We start from the raw sequence: 16,778 nt of genomic DNA, 5'->3' as shown, positions 1-16,778 counted from the left end.
GCAGTGATCTCTGCATTTAGCCTAAAAGGGAATTGCTTGTCTTGAACATCCTCTCCTTCCCTTCCTCTCAAGCTGGAACAAAAGCATGCCAGCAAACCAGTTTCCACCCACCACGCAGATAAGAACAAAGCCTTAGAGGATGCGGAGAAATGAGATGGAAGGAACCTGGGTCCCTGAATGACCTTGTGGAGTTGCCCCACTAGCTCAGACCAGCCAGAGTCTGAAAGTGTTTTATTTAAGCCACTATATGTTGGGGTCTTTCTTTCTGTAGTTAAGCCTCTTCGCAGCTAATAAACTTCCCAATACCATTCTCCCCATTTCCTTAATACAATAATTCCAATTTTTAAACTGGGGATATTCCCAGCTAAAAGGCTATATTTCCAGTCTCCTTTACATCTATTTAAAGGTGTGATCACATGACTCAGTTTTGGCAAATGAAATATAAGTAGAATTGTTATAGGGTACTTCTGAATAATTTCCTTGTAATCAGTGACCACCTTTCTGCTTTCTTTTTCCCACTGCCTGGAATGTGGATATAATGGCTGGAGCTCAAGCAGCCATCTTGAACCATGAAGTTTCTTGCTAACAATTGTGAGAAAGGAGAATAGCAGGATCCAAGGTCCATGATAACCATGGAATCTCCATATCAGTTCTATACAGTCTTCTAGATGTCTTTATATGAGAAATAAACTGCTATCTTATTTAATCCATTAATGTTTGTTTGTTGTATGTAGCTGAACCCAATCCTCACTGACAGATATACCCAGCATCACTTTGTTGCTGGGACACACATTTCAAATCCTAACTTGATTAATGGATATCCTCCTTAGCCGGAAAAAAAAGGAAAATCACTACTTTTCAAAGTTGCAGAAACAAGAAGCCAGTTTTCCTTCCTTTTGAACAGAATCAGTCTGGCTTTTATGCTCACTGAAGCAGCCCTGCAGGGAGGCCTGTGGCTGACAAAACCCCAGTCTCTCAATCCAGCAGGCCCCAAGAATGGTGGCTCACACCAGGGGACCATAGCATGCCTGGTGACAGAAAAGGAGGAGGATGGGAATGGGGAGGGAGAGGCGACCCAGCTCTGATGCTGGAGGCAGTGAGCAGGAAAAGAACTAGGAAGAGGTTAGGGGTTGGTCTCTGCAATTTAGGTCAGTATAAACAATAAGGGGCTCAGACAACGTGTCTTTAAGCTGGGGGGGAGGATCTGGGGTTTCTGCTTCCCACCAGCTGGACCCAAGGACACTCTGGCCTGTGTGCAGTCGACCTGGACATCAGCCAGGCCCGAGGTGCAAGTTCCACATCATACGAGGGCCTTGGTTCCATACATCCCAGGCAGGATGGCAGCCCCCTACCCTATTATCCCCCTCCCACGCCCCCGGCCCGGGGGGTGGGGGTCAGATGCTTGTAACAGGGGAAGTGCAGACTCAGCACCACCTGTCCGAAGCCATGCAGGACCTGGGTGACCACCTCCCTCTCCCGGCCTCAGCATCCCCATCTGTAAAATGGGGGGTTGGTGGGGGGCGCTGCCAGCGGTTCAGGCCTTTCCTTCCGGGCAGCTGCAGTCTCAGCAGTGCGCTCCCCATCCTGGCCTCGGGGACCCCGCAGCTGCCCCCGCCCGCGCCCCCGAGGCCCCTGTGGGCCCCCAGCCGGTCCGCCCGTCCCGCAGGCCCTTCCCCTCCCTCGGCCTCACCCTCCTCCGACAGGTAGCGCAGGTCGTAGAACTCGCCGGCGAAGGTGCCGTAGGAGGAGTCGTGGCGCGGCGCCGCCTCGTCGGCGCCCGCGTCCCCCCGCGCGCGGCCCCGGGGTCCCCGGCCCCCCGGGCCCGCGCCGTCGTCCGCGGGGCTGGCGGCGCAGGCGGCGGGCCCGGCCAGCAGCAGCAGCAGCAGCGACGCCCAGGCCCCCGGGCTCCGCCGGGCCGGCCGCGCCATCGCCGCGCACCGATCCCGCAGCCAGGCCGCTCGGGCCGCAGCGGGGGCGCCGCGGGCGCGGGGCCGGGACTGCGCCGCCGCCGCCGCACGCACTCGCCGGGCCCGCAGCCCGCGCAGCCGCGGAGCCGCCGCCGCCCGCCCGCGCCCGCGCCCGCGCCCGCGCCCGCGCCCGCGCCCGCGCCCGCGCCCGCGCCCGCGCCCGCGCCCCCGCCCGCGCCCCCGCCCGCGCCCCCGCCCGCGCCCGCGCGCGCGCCCCCGCCCGCAGCCTCCCCGCCGCCTCCCTGCCCTCGCCCTTCCTGCCGGTCCCTCCCTCCGCCCTGCCCCCCTCACCTCCCCCTCTACGCGTCCCCCAGACGCAAAGGCCCCTCAGCGCGTGGTCCGCGGACGGCGCTGCGGCGTCACCCGGCGCTGGCCTGCAAAGCGGCCTCCCAGGCCCCACCCCGCACCCCTGCTGCGGGATCTGCCTTTCAGCAGGAGATCCGCGTGCACGCTCCCGTGTAAGCAGCGCTATTTTGTAGGGATTATTCTGGATACATCCTCCGAACAGGTCTTGTCAGAAATGCTGCCTTGTTCCAACACCTTTCAGTCTATGTAAAGCACTGACTGTGCCCCTTATTTACTGGGATCAGCACAAAAAGCAGTTGAAATAGCAAGATCGCCGCTAGAGAGCTAGGAAAACGGAAGTGCTTTGAGCCAGAGGGAGACCAGCACCGAACTCTCTGGACTGGATTCACTAGCTGGCTCTCCGGACTCTTGGGGCGTAATCATCAGCATCCGGTTGCTGGAGCCTGAGCATGACCTGCCCTTTCCAAACTGGGAGACTGGTTTGCTGTTGCCCGCAGCAAACACACACAGACCTTGGTAGACCCACGCTGAATCCTAGACTTGCCCAAGTCCATTCCTGCAGCTTGTAATTCACTTTCCATTGTGGGCCCAGCCATCCATGTATTCACTTAAATGGTACATCCTGGGGTTCTCTTTCGAGGAGAGTGGTTTGGGTGATAACAAGTCCAAACTGCTAAACTGCTTTCCCTTAGGGACATGGGCACAATTCCTTCAGTGCTGGTATTGCAGAGCCAGCACTTTTCCTGCATTTTATATTCCTCTTATTATTTTGCTTTTATTTCATTGCAGATAGAGAATAATTGTGGAGGCAGAAAAGTATAGAAGTTCCAAATGCAGTCCCAGAAGTCAAACTTGCCTTTGATCAATTTGATCAGTGACCTTCATGGTGACAGTGAAAACTAGGTAAGATGATAGAGGTAAGGATCAATAGGATTCAATGCAATTATCGACATGATTGGTTATGCATAAGACTAGTAAACACTAGTATTCCAAAAGAAATTAGTGACCTCAACCATTGTGCCCTGGATGTGTGGGAAACAGGAGTGCTGCTGTTGAAATAGGGAGAAGTGCTGGGCGATCCGAGCTCAGGTGTTGCTCTTGGGTGTCGGCTTGGGTGTCCAACTGTAGTTTAAACATGTTTATCCTGATGAGGTGTAATTCATGAAAACCTTGTTCACTAGATCCTATAATGTACCAGTTGTTACAAGAGATAGATCAGATTTATTGCTTGAAAAAAAGATGGACTACAATTATTTTAAAAATCAAAACAAAGAAACTCCTTCCCCAAAAAGCATAATTCTGCATCCTTTTCTGATGCACGAAATTCTAAAATACAAAAACAAATCTATTTGAAATCTTTTAGAGTGTAATCTTTGGGCAGCAGAAGGGTGGGGGGGAACCGTCCCTAAAAATTGAAATTCGTTTTTTCTTTTCTTCCTGTTCACTCGGGAGGCTGTGGTCATTTTTAAATGGACCGGCATTTAGTGAGAAAAGAAAAAGAAAGCAAGCATCAGACTTCTCATTTTAGTGTTGATTCTCTACTGTGGGAATCCAAGCTGTCATTTATTACTTTCTTTTTCCTTCCTTTCATTTCAATTACTACAATTAACAATTAAGTAGTAGTGGTGCCAGAGAGAAGGCAAATGAAAACCAGGCTGTTCTTCTCCCTACTAATTGGTCTGATAAAACAGTGTGGACTTCTTGGGGGAGGGCGTGGAGGGGGGACAGTGTTAGGGGTGGATTTGCAACCACAGCCTAAAATGGGCTTGCAGGTAATCTATGGGTTTACATGATCAAGGACCTGGAGCCCATGGACTCCTAGAGGGCCACAGACAGCCTTCAGGGGAGGCAGGAGGACCCTCTGAAAGTACTGGAATAATGTTGTGATGTATGCATTTTTCTAGGGAGAAGACCATAGCTTTCATGGGTCACTCAAACACTGGATGCCTCTCCAGGGTATCCTGCAAGGAACTTCTGACACCTTAAATACACATTAGAACCTAATCAGGCTCCCATTCCCTGCAGACTGTGCTTCCATGATGTGAGGTTCTCTCGCATTTGGTTAAATTGCCTTTGGGGTTTTCTATTTCTTCTTATTTTCTTGCAAGATGTAAGCCCTGGAAAGACCAGAATGGAGACCTGTTCTCACCTCCAGCACATGTTCCCCATGGTTACATCCTAGGTTTTGCAGGGACCCTCTGCTCGCCACCAATTTGAGTCCACTGAGTGGCCAGAAAATAAGGTGCTTTCCTCTTTTGTGCACATTTTCTGGGGAAACACTTTCCTTTAACCTTCTGAGATCATTGGCTGAACAAGAGTCAGCGACTCAAACAAGTAAACTTGGAAATGAACCAGCGTTTAATCTCATCTTCATTTTTAAAGGAAAGATGACATCTTTATTTTCTCTTCAAAGTAATTTCTCTTAAATACCTTCTTCCCATTATAAAAACTCCCCAAATCAATGCTGCATCTCAGCATCTTATCAGTAACAGATTTAGCCCATGCTGTTAACTGCTAGGTAGATGGGATTTTTCACTTTAGATTTCTTAAATAAAAGCTGCGATCTTAACAGCTTCTCAACAAGTTAAACATAGAATTGCCATATGACCCACTACTGCCACTCCTAGGTCTCTATTCAAGAGAAACGAAAACATATGCTCACCCCAAAACATGTATATGAATGTTCAGGGCAGCATTATTCATTACAGCCAAAAAGTGGGAAACAACCCAAATGTCTATCAACAGATGAAAGGATAAAAAAAAACTCTTTTTAATTAAAAAGTGGTATATTCATCCAATGGAATATTACTCAGCCATAAAAACAGATGAAGATCTGACACATGCTACAACATGGATGAACCCTGGAACATTTGGTAAATGAAAGAAGCCAGACACAAAGGGTCACATATTATATGATTCCATTAATGTGAAATGCCCAGAATAGGTAAACCCACAGAGACAGAAAGTAGATTAGTGGTTGCCAAGGGATGGAGGGAAGAGCTGGAGTCACTGCTAACATGTATTTTTTTTGTGGGGGAGGAGGGGGTGATAAAAGTGTCCTGGAATTAGATAGTGGTGATTGTTACACAACATTGTGAATATGCTAAAAAACACTGAATTGTACATTTTAATATGTTTAAAATGGCAACTTTTACCTTAGTTTAAAAAAATTTTAAAGCTGCTATCTTGGAGATGGTAAAGAAAAATAAAGGTAAAACCAGAAAATCCCTGTGCTATTTTGGGGATATAAAATCCTGATGCGGAAGGAAACGGACTTTGGCCCAGTGGTTAAGGCGTCTGTCTACCACATGGGAGGTCCGCGGTTCAAGCCCCGGGCCTCCTTGACCCGTGTGGAGCTGGCCCATGCGCAGTGCTGATGCGCGCAAGGAGTGCCCTGCCACACAGGGGTGTCCCCCGCGTAGGGGAACCCCACGCGCAAGGAGTGCGCCCATAAGGAGAGCCAGCCACCGCGAAGGAGGGAGCAGCCTGCCCAGGAATGGCGCCGCCCACACTTCCCGTGCCACTGACGACAACAGAAGCGGACAAAGAAACAAGACGCAGCAAATGGACACAGAGAACAGACAACCGGGGGAGGGGAGGGGAGTTAAATAAATAAAAATAAATCTTTAAAAAATAAAATAAAATAAAATAAAATAAAATAAAATCCTGATGCGTCCAGGTGGCATCTTCTGAATGCTCTAGGACCTAGAAAACGGAAAACTGAAAAGTTTACAAACTTTCCAAACATAGGGACCTCTTATACTAGTTTACAATCCTTAAATCCTGTGGACCGTGGGATTCCCAGACCCCCTGCAGTCACTCCCCAGTCCCACCAGGAAGCTGTGGCCCACTGTTTGGAATCCTTGCTCTGGAATGATTATATCCAAAAGCTGATTTCTTTCTCCTTTGACATACGGTATATGTTATTGTTTCTAGTTTTAAGTATATAAAATAGGCCAAGTGATGATTGTACCAATTCGTTTCAGTCGCTATCAACCCAGTGACCCCATTTCATCTCCTCAGGTTACAGTGTCAAGCACCCATCATACAAAGAAGTAGGCAAATAACCAGGACAACTGCTGAGACAGTGGAATCCTCTCGATTTTACTGGTTAGAGTTGAGCTGCCAATGGTACTGGCTTTGCATTTACAGTAACAGCTGACTAGGTGATCAGACTTCCAGTGACGTCAACCTTCTGAAACTTAGGTGAACCTAGGGGAAGTGGGAAATAAGCAGGAGGCACACAGCCTCCTGGAAAACAGCGGCCAAAAAGCCCATGCAGCCTTCCTGGGAAGCAAAGCAAACCAATACGTGTGTAATGCTTGGTTTCCTGGCTTCCCCAAGACACCTTCAGTTTTGTCCTGGAGGATTCCATCAGAGAGCAGGCAGTGAAGAGCAGGAGCCTCAGGGAACAGGTACGAAGACGAGGAGGGATTGGCAAGAGGTGACAACCCCAGACACAGAATCTCCCCATGTTGTACAGGAACACATTTTTGTATTGTGTGTACGAGATAAAGAACAGCTGAAGGTGTTTTAAAAAACAGTTGGGCGTGGAGAGGGTCATATAGTGTGGGATGAAAGGCCCCAACCACTACAATTTCTCCAGTTGGCATCACCAATGGACCAGACAGTAGTTAAAAAACAAAAAACAAACAAAAAAAAACCATCAATGAGAATAGTATAAGCATCTGAAAGGCAAAGCCAAGCCTACACATTAAGATGTTCCAGGTGACATCACTGTACCACATCAAGGTACAAGAGGGGCCGATGTTTATAATGATGACCGTGACTCATTAAGAAAAGGTTAAATACTCTCCAGTATACTCTGTTTACTAAGGCAGGGAAGTGCATAATACATTTTAGAAAGAGTCCCCTCAAAAAATATTAAAAGTTTAAAGATTCAGCACTTGCAGGGTTAATCCTCAGTTATTTGATTATTTGTACCTCATTTGACAACAATGCTAGTAAATGAGGCATTATTTTTTTTTATAATCATTAGTATCAAATTATTGGCACCATTCAGTTTTAAGGATAAGGACAGGAGAGCAAACTATACAATGCAAAATAAAAATTCAGTTCTGATACAAATGTACAAGATCTATTCCACTTAAGTGGTCATAAGAAATGGATGGACATTTTAACACACAAGGAAATACATCTAGTAAATCATCACAGGAAAAGTGCTCAGCCTTGCTAGCAATTAATGAGATAAAACAACCTTTCAAGATCAACTGTACACACTTATTAAACTAGTGAAAATAAATTAAAATGGCAAAAACAATACTGGCAGAGCTATTGGTAAATACAAATGCGTATACATTGCTGGTGACATCATAAATTGTCGAGGCGATTCAAGCATTCAGAGGGGGGAGAGGGTTGAAGTGGGTGACCTCTAAGGTCCTTCCAACCCAGAAATTGGATCTTTCTGGAAAGCGATCTGGCAATATGAAACAAGAGCTATAAAATACTTCATGCTCTTTGATCTTGTAATCCTTCTTTGGAGATATTCCCAGGGAATAATCCAAAAGGAGGAGGAATTTTTTTTTACAAAGACATTCATAGCAGCACTATTTATAAGAGTGAAAAAATTGGATATAACTCAGATATCGAACAATGGGAGAAGTGAGGTTGACCATGTTATACCAGTATAAAGACATTTCAGTTGGTGAGAGCAGAATCTGTGTTGATATGAGGAAAGATGTATTAAGTGGAGAAGTACGACAAAGGAGGGTACACACTGGCTGTCGCTATGTAAAAACCTGTGTACATACATTGAGAAAGCTTGGGGAACAATTTCAAGGGACAGTGTGTGGTTTAGGGGTTTCCATTTTTCCTGCAAAGTTGTTGAAGTGCATAATAAAAATTTAAAAACACATTTCTTGAAACTATATAAAAAAAGACAGCAAAGTTTCTTCTGTTCAAGATTCTATCACCAGGACATAAATTAATCAACTTTAGAAATAATTTTCCTTTAGGGAACACCCAAACGAATCTTCCTGATATTGAATCATCTTAACCTCGTAAGGATTTTTAGGTATTGAAGCTGTAATTTCCTACTTGGGGTTCAATGATAAATTCTTCCCGAATAATGTCATATCCACCAAATTCACAAGCTCAATTATTTTTCAGATTAAGCTGAAACACTTTCAGTCATGGTGATATACAACCTTCTTTCAGTTCATCTATTCATGTCTGAATAAAAATGAATGTTCAGGACTTTATAAGGTCTGTGTAATTATCCGTGTAAATGAAAAACCAGCAGTAAAGAATTAGTTATTCCATCATTAAAAATGACTCGTTAACAAACAGTCAAAGCTTGTTGCAAGTTTCAATCATACAAAATCACAGGGTTTGAGACTGTTAGCAAAGGATTCCGCGCTAAACTCGCCCCTGTGGTTATTAACACATATACACAGGTACTTCTGAAAAGGAATCCCCGTTTTCCCATCTTTCTTCTCCTAGACTCACCAACTCCTGTCTCGACTACATTGAGTAGTAAAAAAACCCTAGTGCTCGGAAGAAACAAAGTGACTTTTCCAAAAAAACACAGCCAGAAGTTGGCTTTGACCAACCATAGAGACCTAGGAGAACAGAGCACACATCTGTGTGTCGTGCTAGCGTGCACACACAAAGCCCAAAGAGTGAAAACCGACAGAAGGCACCATGCCATCCTCTAGGCGACAAGCGGAGAATTTCACAGTTCGGTCATCAACAGTCTTTTCATCATTTTCTCTCTCTCCAGTTCCTGCCGGAGTGTCTCTGCACTGAAGAGGAGTAGGTGACAAATAGTGAGATACACCAATAAGACATAAAAGGCAAAATTTGCTTCAAATTGCAAAGTGCATTACTTAACATAAAAGGTACTCTTTGAAACACTGAAGAACTTAGTTTACTGAACCAGTAGCTTTTTACTTTGAAATGTATGTGACTTCATTAGAAGGACTCATTCATTCATTGTGCCAAGCCTGGGATTAGAGATGAGGAAGGTATGAATCATGTCCACACAATGGCTGATAAAAAAGAAACAGTCCACATTTTTCAAAGTCTTAGGGCATGTTGTATTTCTTTAATTTCCTTAAAAATTCATAGAGAAGACATTTAGCAGTAATTGACCAGGTAAAGTTAGGGGCAGCCCTCCTCAATGTCACCATAGCACCCCAAATGCACTCATCAAAATAAAGTTTTGAAGGAAGCGGATTTGGTTCAACTGATAGAGCATCCGCCTACCACATGGGAGGTTCAGGGTTCAAACCCAGGGCCTCCTTGACCCGTGTGGAGCTGGCCCACGCGCAGTGCTGATGCGCGCAAGGAGTGCCGTGCCACGCAGGGGTGTCCCTCGCGTAGGGGAGCCCCACGCACAAGGTGTGCGCCCCGTAAGGAGAGCCGCCCAGCGTGAAAAAAAGCGCAGCCTGCCCGGGAATGGTGCTGCACACACGGAGAGCTGACGCAGCAAGATGACGCAACAGAAAGAGGCACAGATTCCCCGTGCCGCTGGCAAGAATCCAAGCAGACACAGAAGAGCACACAGTGAATGGACACAGAGAGCAGATAATGGGGGGTGGGGAGAGAGAAATAAATAAAAAATAAATCTAAAAATAAAATAAAGTTTGATTACTAGCTTGTATGTCTCGCCAGGCTGTGTGCTCCTCTAGGGGGAGGACAGTATCTTGGGATGTTTTTGACAGTTTAGAGGGAATCGCCCCCTAGGTGGGTGCAGCCCAGCAGGGCCAGGACTTGGCGAGGGGGGCATCGGCAGGATTCTGGACTCAGCGCCTCCTCCTGGTGTGGATGAATTTGTGCAGGGCACAAGGGTTGGCAGAAGCCCCATTCGTCTGTGGCCTCAGCTCCTAACATAGCACTCCAGTGACAAAAGAGGTCAAAAAAGTTTTTTCTGAACTGAACTAAACTGAAATGACGGGCCGGGGAACAGGGTCCTCAACATCCCAATCTTATTTTTATCACCAAAGTTGTCTCTTTCTTTCCATTCTAAAGTGAGTTGGTAGAACATGGTTCAGATTGATCACAACTACTTTCCTTCTCTGGAAATGTCATCTGCAGCAGAACAGGATGGGGAGGCTGTCAAAATCTAGTGGAGGGAGGGACTTGAAAAGTATTTTCCATTTTTTGATTTACGCTGGTAGTTAGAAACTTCAGAAAAAAGCTCATTCTTTTTGTAAAACATGCCAAATAAAGTAACAACAGAGACACATTCCTTGAGCACTTGCTATGTTCCTGGCACTGTGTTAAATACTGAGATGTGGAATCATGCATTTTAAATTCTCAAGGCAAACCAGTGAGTAGGAACTGTTATTCCCATTTCACAAATAAGGAAACTGAAGTTTAGGGAGGTTAAATAACTTGCCCAACACAGGAAGTCCTGGAGCAAAACTTTAATTCAGGAAGTCTGATTTGGAACTCACGTTCTCGAGTAGCGGGGATATTCCAGAAGACAGATCCTCAAAGGGTACCTAGGTAGGTTCTGAAGTTTTTACACGTATCAAAAGAGAGTATGGGAGAGAGCTTGGTCTGTTTCGTTCTACTGTATCCCTAGCAGTTAGCAGTGAATTAATTGTGGAATTAATGAGCAGGTTGCAGCGGCTCTCCCTGTCAGTATATCTTGAATAGTACACAGGGTATGATGCCGCGGCCCAGGAAATTGAGCTTGCTTTGTCCATTTTCTTTCCAGAATCTTTGCAAAATCCTTCCCCGCTTTTGTGCCTCCATGGATTGGGGAGGTCTGGGGCCTCTGCCCTCCTAGTGGCAGAGGATCTCAAAAGCTTATCTTCAGACAATCGACACAATGGGAGAAGACACCTGCAAAGTGTATCTCTTACAAGGGATTTGTATCCAGACTATATAAAGAACTTATAACTTAATAATAAAAAGAGAAGACAAATAAGCAATTTAAAAAATGGCCAAAGGATTTGAAATGACATTTCTCCAAAGAAGATATAAAATGACAAAGAACAAATGAAAAGATGCTCAATATAATTTGTCATTATGGAAATGCAAATCAAAATCACCAGGTGATACCACTTGGCACTCAGGAGGATGGCTAAAATTAAAAAAAAAAAGACAGACAATAACAAGTGTTGGTGAGAATGGAGAGAAACTGGAACTCTTATGCTTTGCTAATGGGATGTAAAATGGTGCAGCTGCTTTGGAAAACAGTTTGGCACTTCCTCAAAAAGTTAAACACAGAATCATGATATGACCCAGTCATTCCATTCCTAGTATTATACCCAAGAGAACAGAAAACATGTTCACACAAAAACTTGCACATGAATATTCATCAGAGCATTATTCATAATAACCAAAAAATGGAAAGAACCCAAATTCAATCCAACAGATGAATGGATAAACAAAACATAGTATATTCATATAATAGAATACTATTCATCCATAAAGAGGAATGAAATACCGATACATGCTACAACATGGACACACTTCAGAAACATTGTGGTAAGTAAAAGAAGCCAAACATGAAAGGCCACATATTATATGATTCCAATTATATCCAGTTACATGAAATGTCCTTAAGAGACAAATCTACAGAGACAGAAAGTACATCAGTGGTTGTCAAAGGCTGGGGTGGGGTGGGCATGGGGAGTGACTGCTAATGGGTATAGGATTTCTTTTAGGAGGAATGAAAAGTTCTAAAATTAGATTGTGGTGATGGCTGCACAATGCTGTGAGTATATGATACAACACTGAATTATTACACACTTTAAACAGATGCCTTGTATGGTGTGTGAGTTCTATTTCAATAAAGCTATTTTTAAAAAAAGCTTCTTATTCTACAGCCTTCACATATTACAGGTAACACTGTGACCATCAAAGCAAAACTAGTAGAATACAGCTGATGGTATGGAATTGTCAGCAGTGAGAGCTATATTTGCTGTGACTTGGCAGGCTCAGATCAATCAGGAATGTACCATCACGTTGGGGTTTCTCATTGGTTTCTGTAAAAGACTATGAGCTCTTTATGAAAAACAACGGGGACACATTACTTTTGTATCCTCAGAGCTGAGCATGGAGCTTGTGTGTTTATGAGACAAGTAAATAACTAAATGAAGACTCTGAACTAACAGGAAGGAGGTCACTCCTTATTCGTTCCTTCCCTCTTGTAGCAGTTTAATATTATTAATGAATTCCAAAAAGAAATATTGGATTATGTTTGTAAACTGATTTTTTCCTCTGGGCATATTAGATTATATTGGATTCACAGGTTTACTTGATTAAGTAATATATAAACCTCTTGTGCCAGTAGGGCGTTGAGTCCCCACCCCTTGGTGGGTGGAGACTCACAGGTAAAAGGCACGGCAAAGGACAGAATTGGAGGGTTTTTGATGTTGGAGTTTTGATGTTGGAGTTTGATGCTGAAGCCTTAAGCTGAAGCCCTGGGAAGACAGGAACCCTAAGCCTGGAAAGAGCAAGCCCTGGGGAGAGAGGAACCCGGGAAGCCTGAACCCTCACAGACATCCACAGTCATTTTGCTCCAACACGTGAAAATACTTTGGTGAGGAAAGTAACTTACACTTTATCACCTGGTATCTGTAAACAACTACCCCAAATAAATACTTTATAAAAACCAACCAATTTCTGGTGTTTTGCATCAGCACCCCTTTGGCTGTTAACACACCCCTCTTCTACCGTGTTTTATATAGGAGATCTGAAGTCCAAAAAAGTTAGTGACTTGCTCAAAGTCTTTCATCTAAATGGTTCTGCTACCTCCTTGGCAGTGCTCTTTCCAACTCTTTTTTAGAGAATAAAAATGCACTGGGAGTACTCCAAAAACTGAGCTGAAAATAAATTGGGAGGCAGCATTGTGTGGTGAGTACAGATTCTGGAGTTGAGCTGCCTGGGTTTAAACCCGGGCTCTATAATCTACTTTCTGTGCATCTGTGGACAAGTTATTTCACCTCTCTGTGGCTTGTTTCCTCATCTGAAGATGCACATAACAAGGGTACCTATGCCTGGGGCAGTGATGAGGACTAATATCTCCTCATCGGAGGAGTTAATATCTGTACAATGCTTAGAATAGGGCCTAGCACACACTGTATACAATAGCAGTGGGGTTTTTTAAAAATGCCTCAAAAAATGCAGGAGCTGACTCAGCTTAAGCATCATTTCCAGATTCTTTCTCAGTCAGTGATCTTGACATTCCCTTCTAGGCTCCTTAAAGAGACCCTTAAATTTTCTACTGTTACAGTAACCTAAAATTTCCTGGTAACTTACTGGTTTCCCCCAAGGGACTGAGCATTCCTCAAGAGACAACTCCTCAGGAATCAGTTACACATCATTCATCTCCAAAACCCCAGAGCCCAGCACAGGATCTGTGCCCAGGTATTAGATTTCTTTAAATCATGCTTTAAATTTATTTCACAGATACGATACCCTGGAGTTTAAATTCGATTACTATTTTAACAAAGAATTCATTATGTTTCACTTGAAAGTAAAATTGGCTACTTGAGTGGTTGCCTCTTTTTTAAAAATGAATTTTATTGTGATAAATATATATATATAACATAAAATTGAAGTGTAAAATTCAGAGGCATTAATTACATTTGCAATGTTTTGCTTCCATTACCCAAACATTTTCATACCCCAAACAGAAGCTCTGTACCCACTAAGCAATAATGGCCCATTCTCCTCACCTCCAAGCCCCTGGTAAACTCAAATCTACTTTCTGCCTCTTTGAGTTTGCCTATTCTAGATATTTCATATAAGTGGACCTATTCAGTATCTGTCCTGTTGTGCCTGGTTTCTTTCAATGAGCATGTTTTCAAGGTATATTCATTTGTAGCATCATGTATCAGGACTTCATTCCTTTTCCTGGCTAAATAATATTCCATGGTATAGACATACCAACTTTTGTGTATTGCCTCTGATTTCCTGACCCTCAGTCCTAGTTGCCTAACTATGGAACCTATATCCACCATTTAAATGCATGCGCGCGTGCACACACACACACACACACACACACACACACACACACAGAGTATCTTTAAAGGCACAAACTAACATCAGTAATCTCATCCTAACAGAGACGTCGAAAAACGTCTCTATTAAGACTAACGATGCCCTATACCGTCTGCTCCCCAGGTCCTGCAGTCTCAGGAGCTCTTCTCCTGTCATCCACGAATCTCAGGCCACACTGGCCTCCTTGCTCTTCCTTAACCATGCCAGCAACACCCCACTTCAGGAGCCTTAGCGCTGGCTGGTGCCTCTGCCTAGTAAGCTCTTTTCCAGACCCCCTTGGCTTGCTGCCTCAGCACCTTCAGCTCTCTGCTTAAACGCCACCTCAGCGAGGCCTCCCCTCAGCCAGCATGCCCTATTGCCCGTCACTGCCTTATTTTTCTCCATCGCACTTGTCACTGTCACACACACTCATTCATTTAACTTCCATCTTCCTCTCACCCCTTCGCCTACCTACCCATCAAACTATAAACTCTATAAGGGCAGGATTTTTATGTTTTGTTCACTCTACATCCTTAGCATCTAGAATAGTACCTGGCCCATAGCAGACATTTCAATAAATACAGAACAAATGAATGGAAGAATGAATGTGAGGGTTGTGGGTGGTACAAACCCAATGGACCTACAAATGGTACTTGGTTCCCCTGGCACCAGAGTTACAGGGTCACCCCACCTGCTGGCACGTGCTCATCGAGCTTACCTGGCTGCCAGAGAAACTGGCTTCCTGGCGTAGATGGTCTGGACGGTGGAGCCGGTCTCTGCCAAAGGCCTCAGGGTCGCTGCTGGGATCAGCGGGGAAGACAGCCCTGGACAGCATGGTAATTTACTGTCTCTGAAGTCTGCCTGGAGGAGAAACAGAAAGGCAGACATCAGGCTCAGCTTAGCTGCCATTTTCACCCTGTCAGCTGCTCCCAATGTATTTCTCTACAGCTCCTGTTTGTTTTTTTCATTTTTTATTAGAGAAGTTGTAAGTTTACAGAAAAATCAGGCAGAAAAGAGAGTTCCCATATACCCCCTTACACAAACACACAGTTTTCCCTATTATTAACATTTTGCATTAGTGTGACATGTTTGTTACAGTTGATGAAAGAATATTATTATAATTATAGGATTAACTATAGTCTACAGTTTACACCAGGATTCACCGCCGTTGTTGTTGTTGTTGTTTTTAATTTTTATTCTAGAACATATATACAACCTAAAATTTCCCCTTTTAATCACACTCAAATATATAATTCAGGGGTGTTAATTAAAGTCACAATGTTGTGTTATCATCAGCACCATCCATTAGCAAAACTTTACCATCACTCTACATAGAAACTCTGTACTGATGAGGCAGTTACTCCCCATTCCCTACCCAGTACCATGTTCCTGCCCACCTCTGGGCGTTTGCTCATTCTGTTCCTGCTAGCTAGAACCTCAATTCTTCACCACAGGGGCCTCTTCATAAGAATGTTCACATCATGGAAGATTGCTTTCCCACTGCAAGTGATCACGCACCTGCAGTTTCAGATATCTTGGCATCTAAGAAGGAGAAACTGTGGCTGTCATCCTTCAGTGCATGCACATTAATGACTATTATGACTTCTTGTTGAATTGACCCCGTTATCAGTCTATAGTGACCTTTGTACCTTGTAATAGTATTTTGCTTAGAGTCTATTTTACCTGATATTTGTATAGCCATCCCTGCTCTTTTTTGATTGCAATTTGCATGGTATGTTTTTTCCATCTTTTCGCTTTAAATTTACTTGGGAGTTTGAACTTGAGGTCAGTCTCTTATAAAAAACATAGAGTTTGGTCATGCTTTTCTATCCATTCTACCAATCTCTGACTTTTGACTGGAGAGTTTAATTCATTTACATTTATAGTAACTACTGATAATCCAGGGCTTTTTGCTATTTGGTCTTTGTTAAGTCTTATAACATTTTTGTCCATCTATTCTGTTAATTACTATTTTAATTTGTTTTTATTTTTTGTAATGTACCATTTTGAGACACTTTTCATTTTACAGATATTTTCTTTGTGGCTACCACAGGACTTAAGTTTAACATCCTACATCTATAACAATCATGTTTGATTTGATCATACCAACTTTACTTCAATAGCATACATATTTACTATTCCTATACCCTTCTGTCCTCTCACCCTTTTGTTGAACCTTATTTTTTTTTTAATTTTTAAAGCACTTTATTATTTTTTTCCCCTTTAGTTTCGAAATTAGATAGGGATATATTAAGGAAAGGTAATTTTAATCCCTATTTTTTAATTATTATCTTTTTTAAAAAGATACATAGATCACACAAAATGTTACATTAAAAAATATAAGAGGTTCCCATATACCCGACTCCCCACACCCCCACTCCTCCCACATCAACCACTTCTTTCATTAGTGTGGTACATTCATTGCATTTGATGAGTACATTTTGGAGCACTGCTACATAGCATGGATTACAGTTTACACTCTTTCCCAGTCCATTCAGTGGGTTATGGCAGAATATATAATGTCCTGCATCTGTCCCTGCAGTA

The 16,778-nt window shown here is 43.9% G+C and overlaps 2 protein-coding genes across 5 annotated transcripts in view; both read right to left on the bottom strand.

Annotated features, from left to right (window-relative positions):
• Nucleotides 1–1,943, bottom strand: part of FRRS1L (ferric chelate reductase 1 like) — a 28,959-nt gene extending 27,016 nt beyond the window's left edge. The window contains exon 1 of the mRNA XM_058302571.2: nucleotides 1,691–1,943. Coding sequence (XP_058158554.1) covers nucleotides 1,691–1,928 — 238 coding nt within the window. The 5' untranslated portion in view covers nucleotides 1,929–1,943. The remainder of the gene's footprint in view (nucleotides 1–1,690) is intronic.
• Nucleotides 1,944–6,356: 4,413 nt separating this feature from the next.
• The window catches only part of EPB41L4B (erythrocyte membrane protein band 4.1 like 4B), a 173,395-nt gene continuing 162,973 nt past the window's right edge, over nucleotides 6,357–16,778 (bottom strand). For all 4 annotated transcript variants that reach the window (XM_058302570.2, XM_058302567.1, XM_058302566.1 and 1 more), the window contains 2 exons: nucleotides 14,953–15,095; nucleotides 6,357–9,037 (listed from right to left, as the gene is read on the bottom strand). In XM_058302570.2, the coding sequence (XP_058158553.1) occupies nucleotides 8,968–9,037; nucleotides 14,953–15,095 (213 nt within the window). In that variant the 3' untranslated portion in view covers nucleotides 6,357–8,967. The remainder of the gene's footprint in view (nucleotides 9,038–14,952; nucleotides 15,096–16,778) is intronic.

This window comes from Dasypus novemcinctus, chromosome 8 (genome assembly GCF_030445035.2).
Source record: "Dasypus novemcinctus isolate mDasNov1 chromosome 8, mDasNov1.1.hap2, whole genome shotgun sequence".
NCBI lineage: Eukaryota > Metazoa > Chordata > Mammalia > Cingulata > Dasypodidae > Dasypus > Dasypus novemcinctus.
Note: the sequence above shows the minus strand (reverse complement) of the source record. Positions and strands in the feature narration are given on the sequence as shown.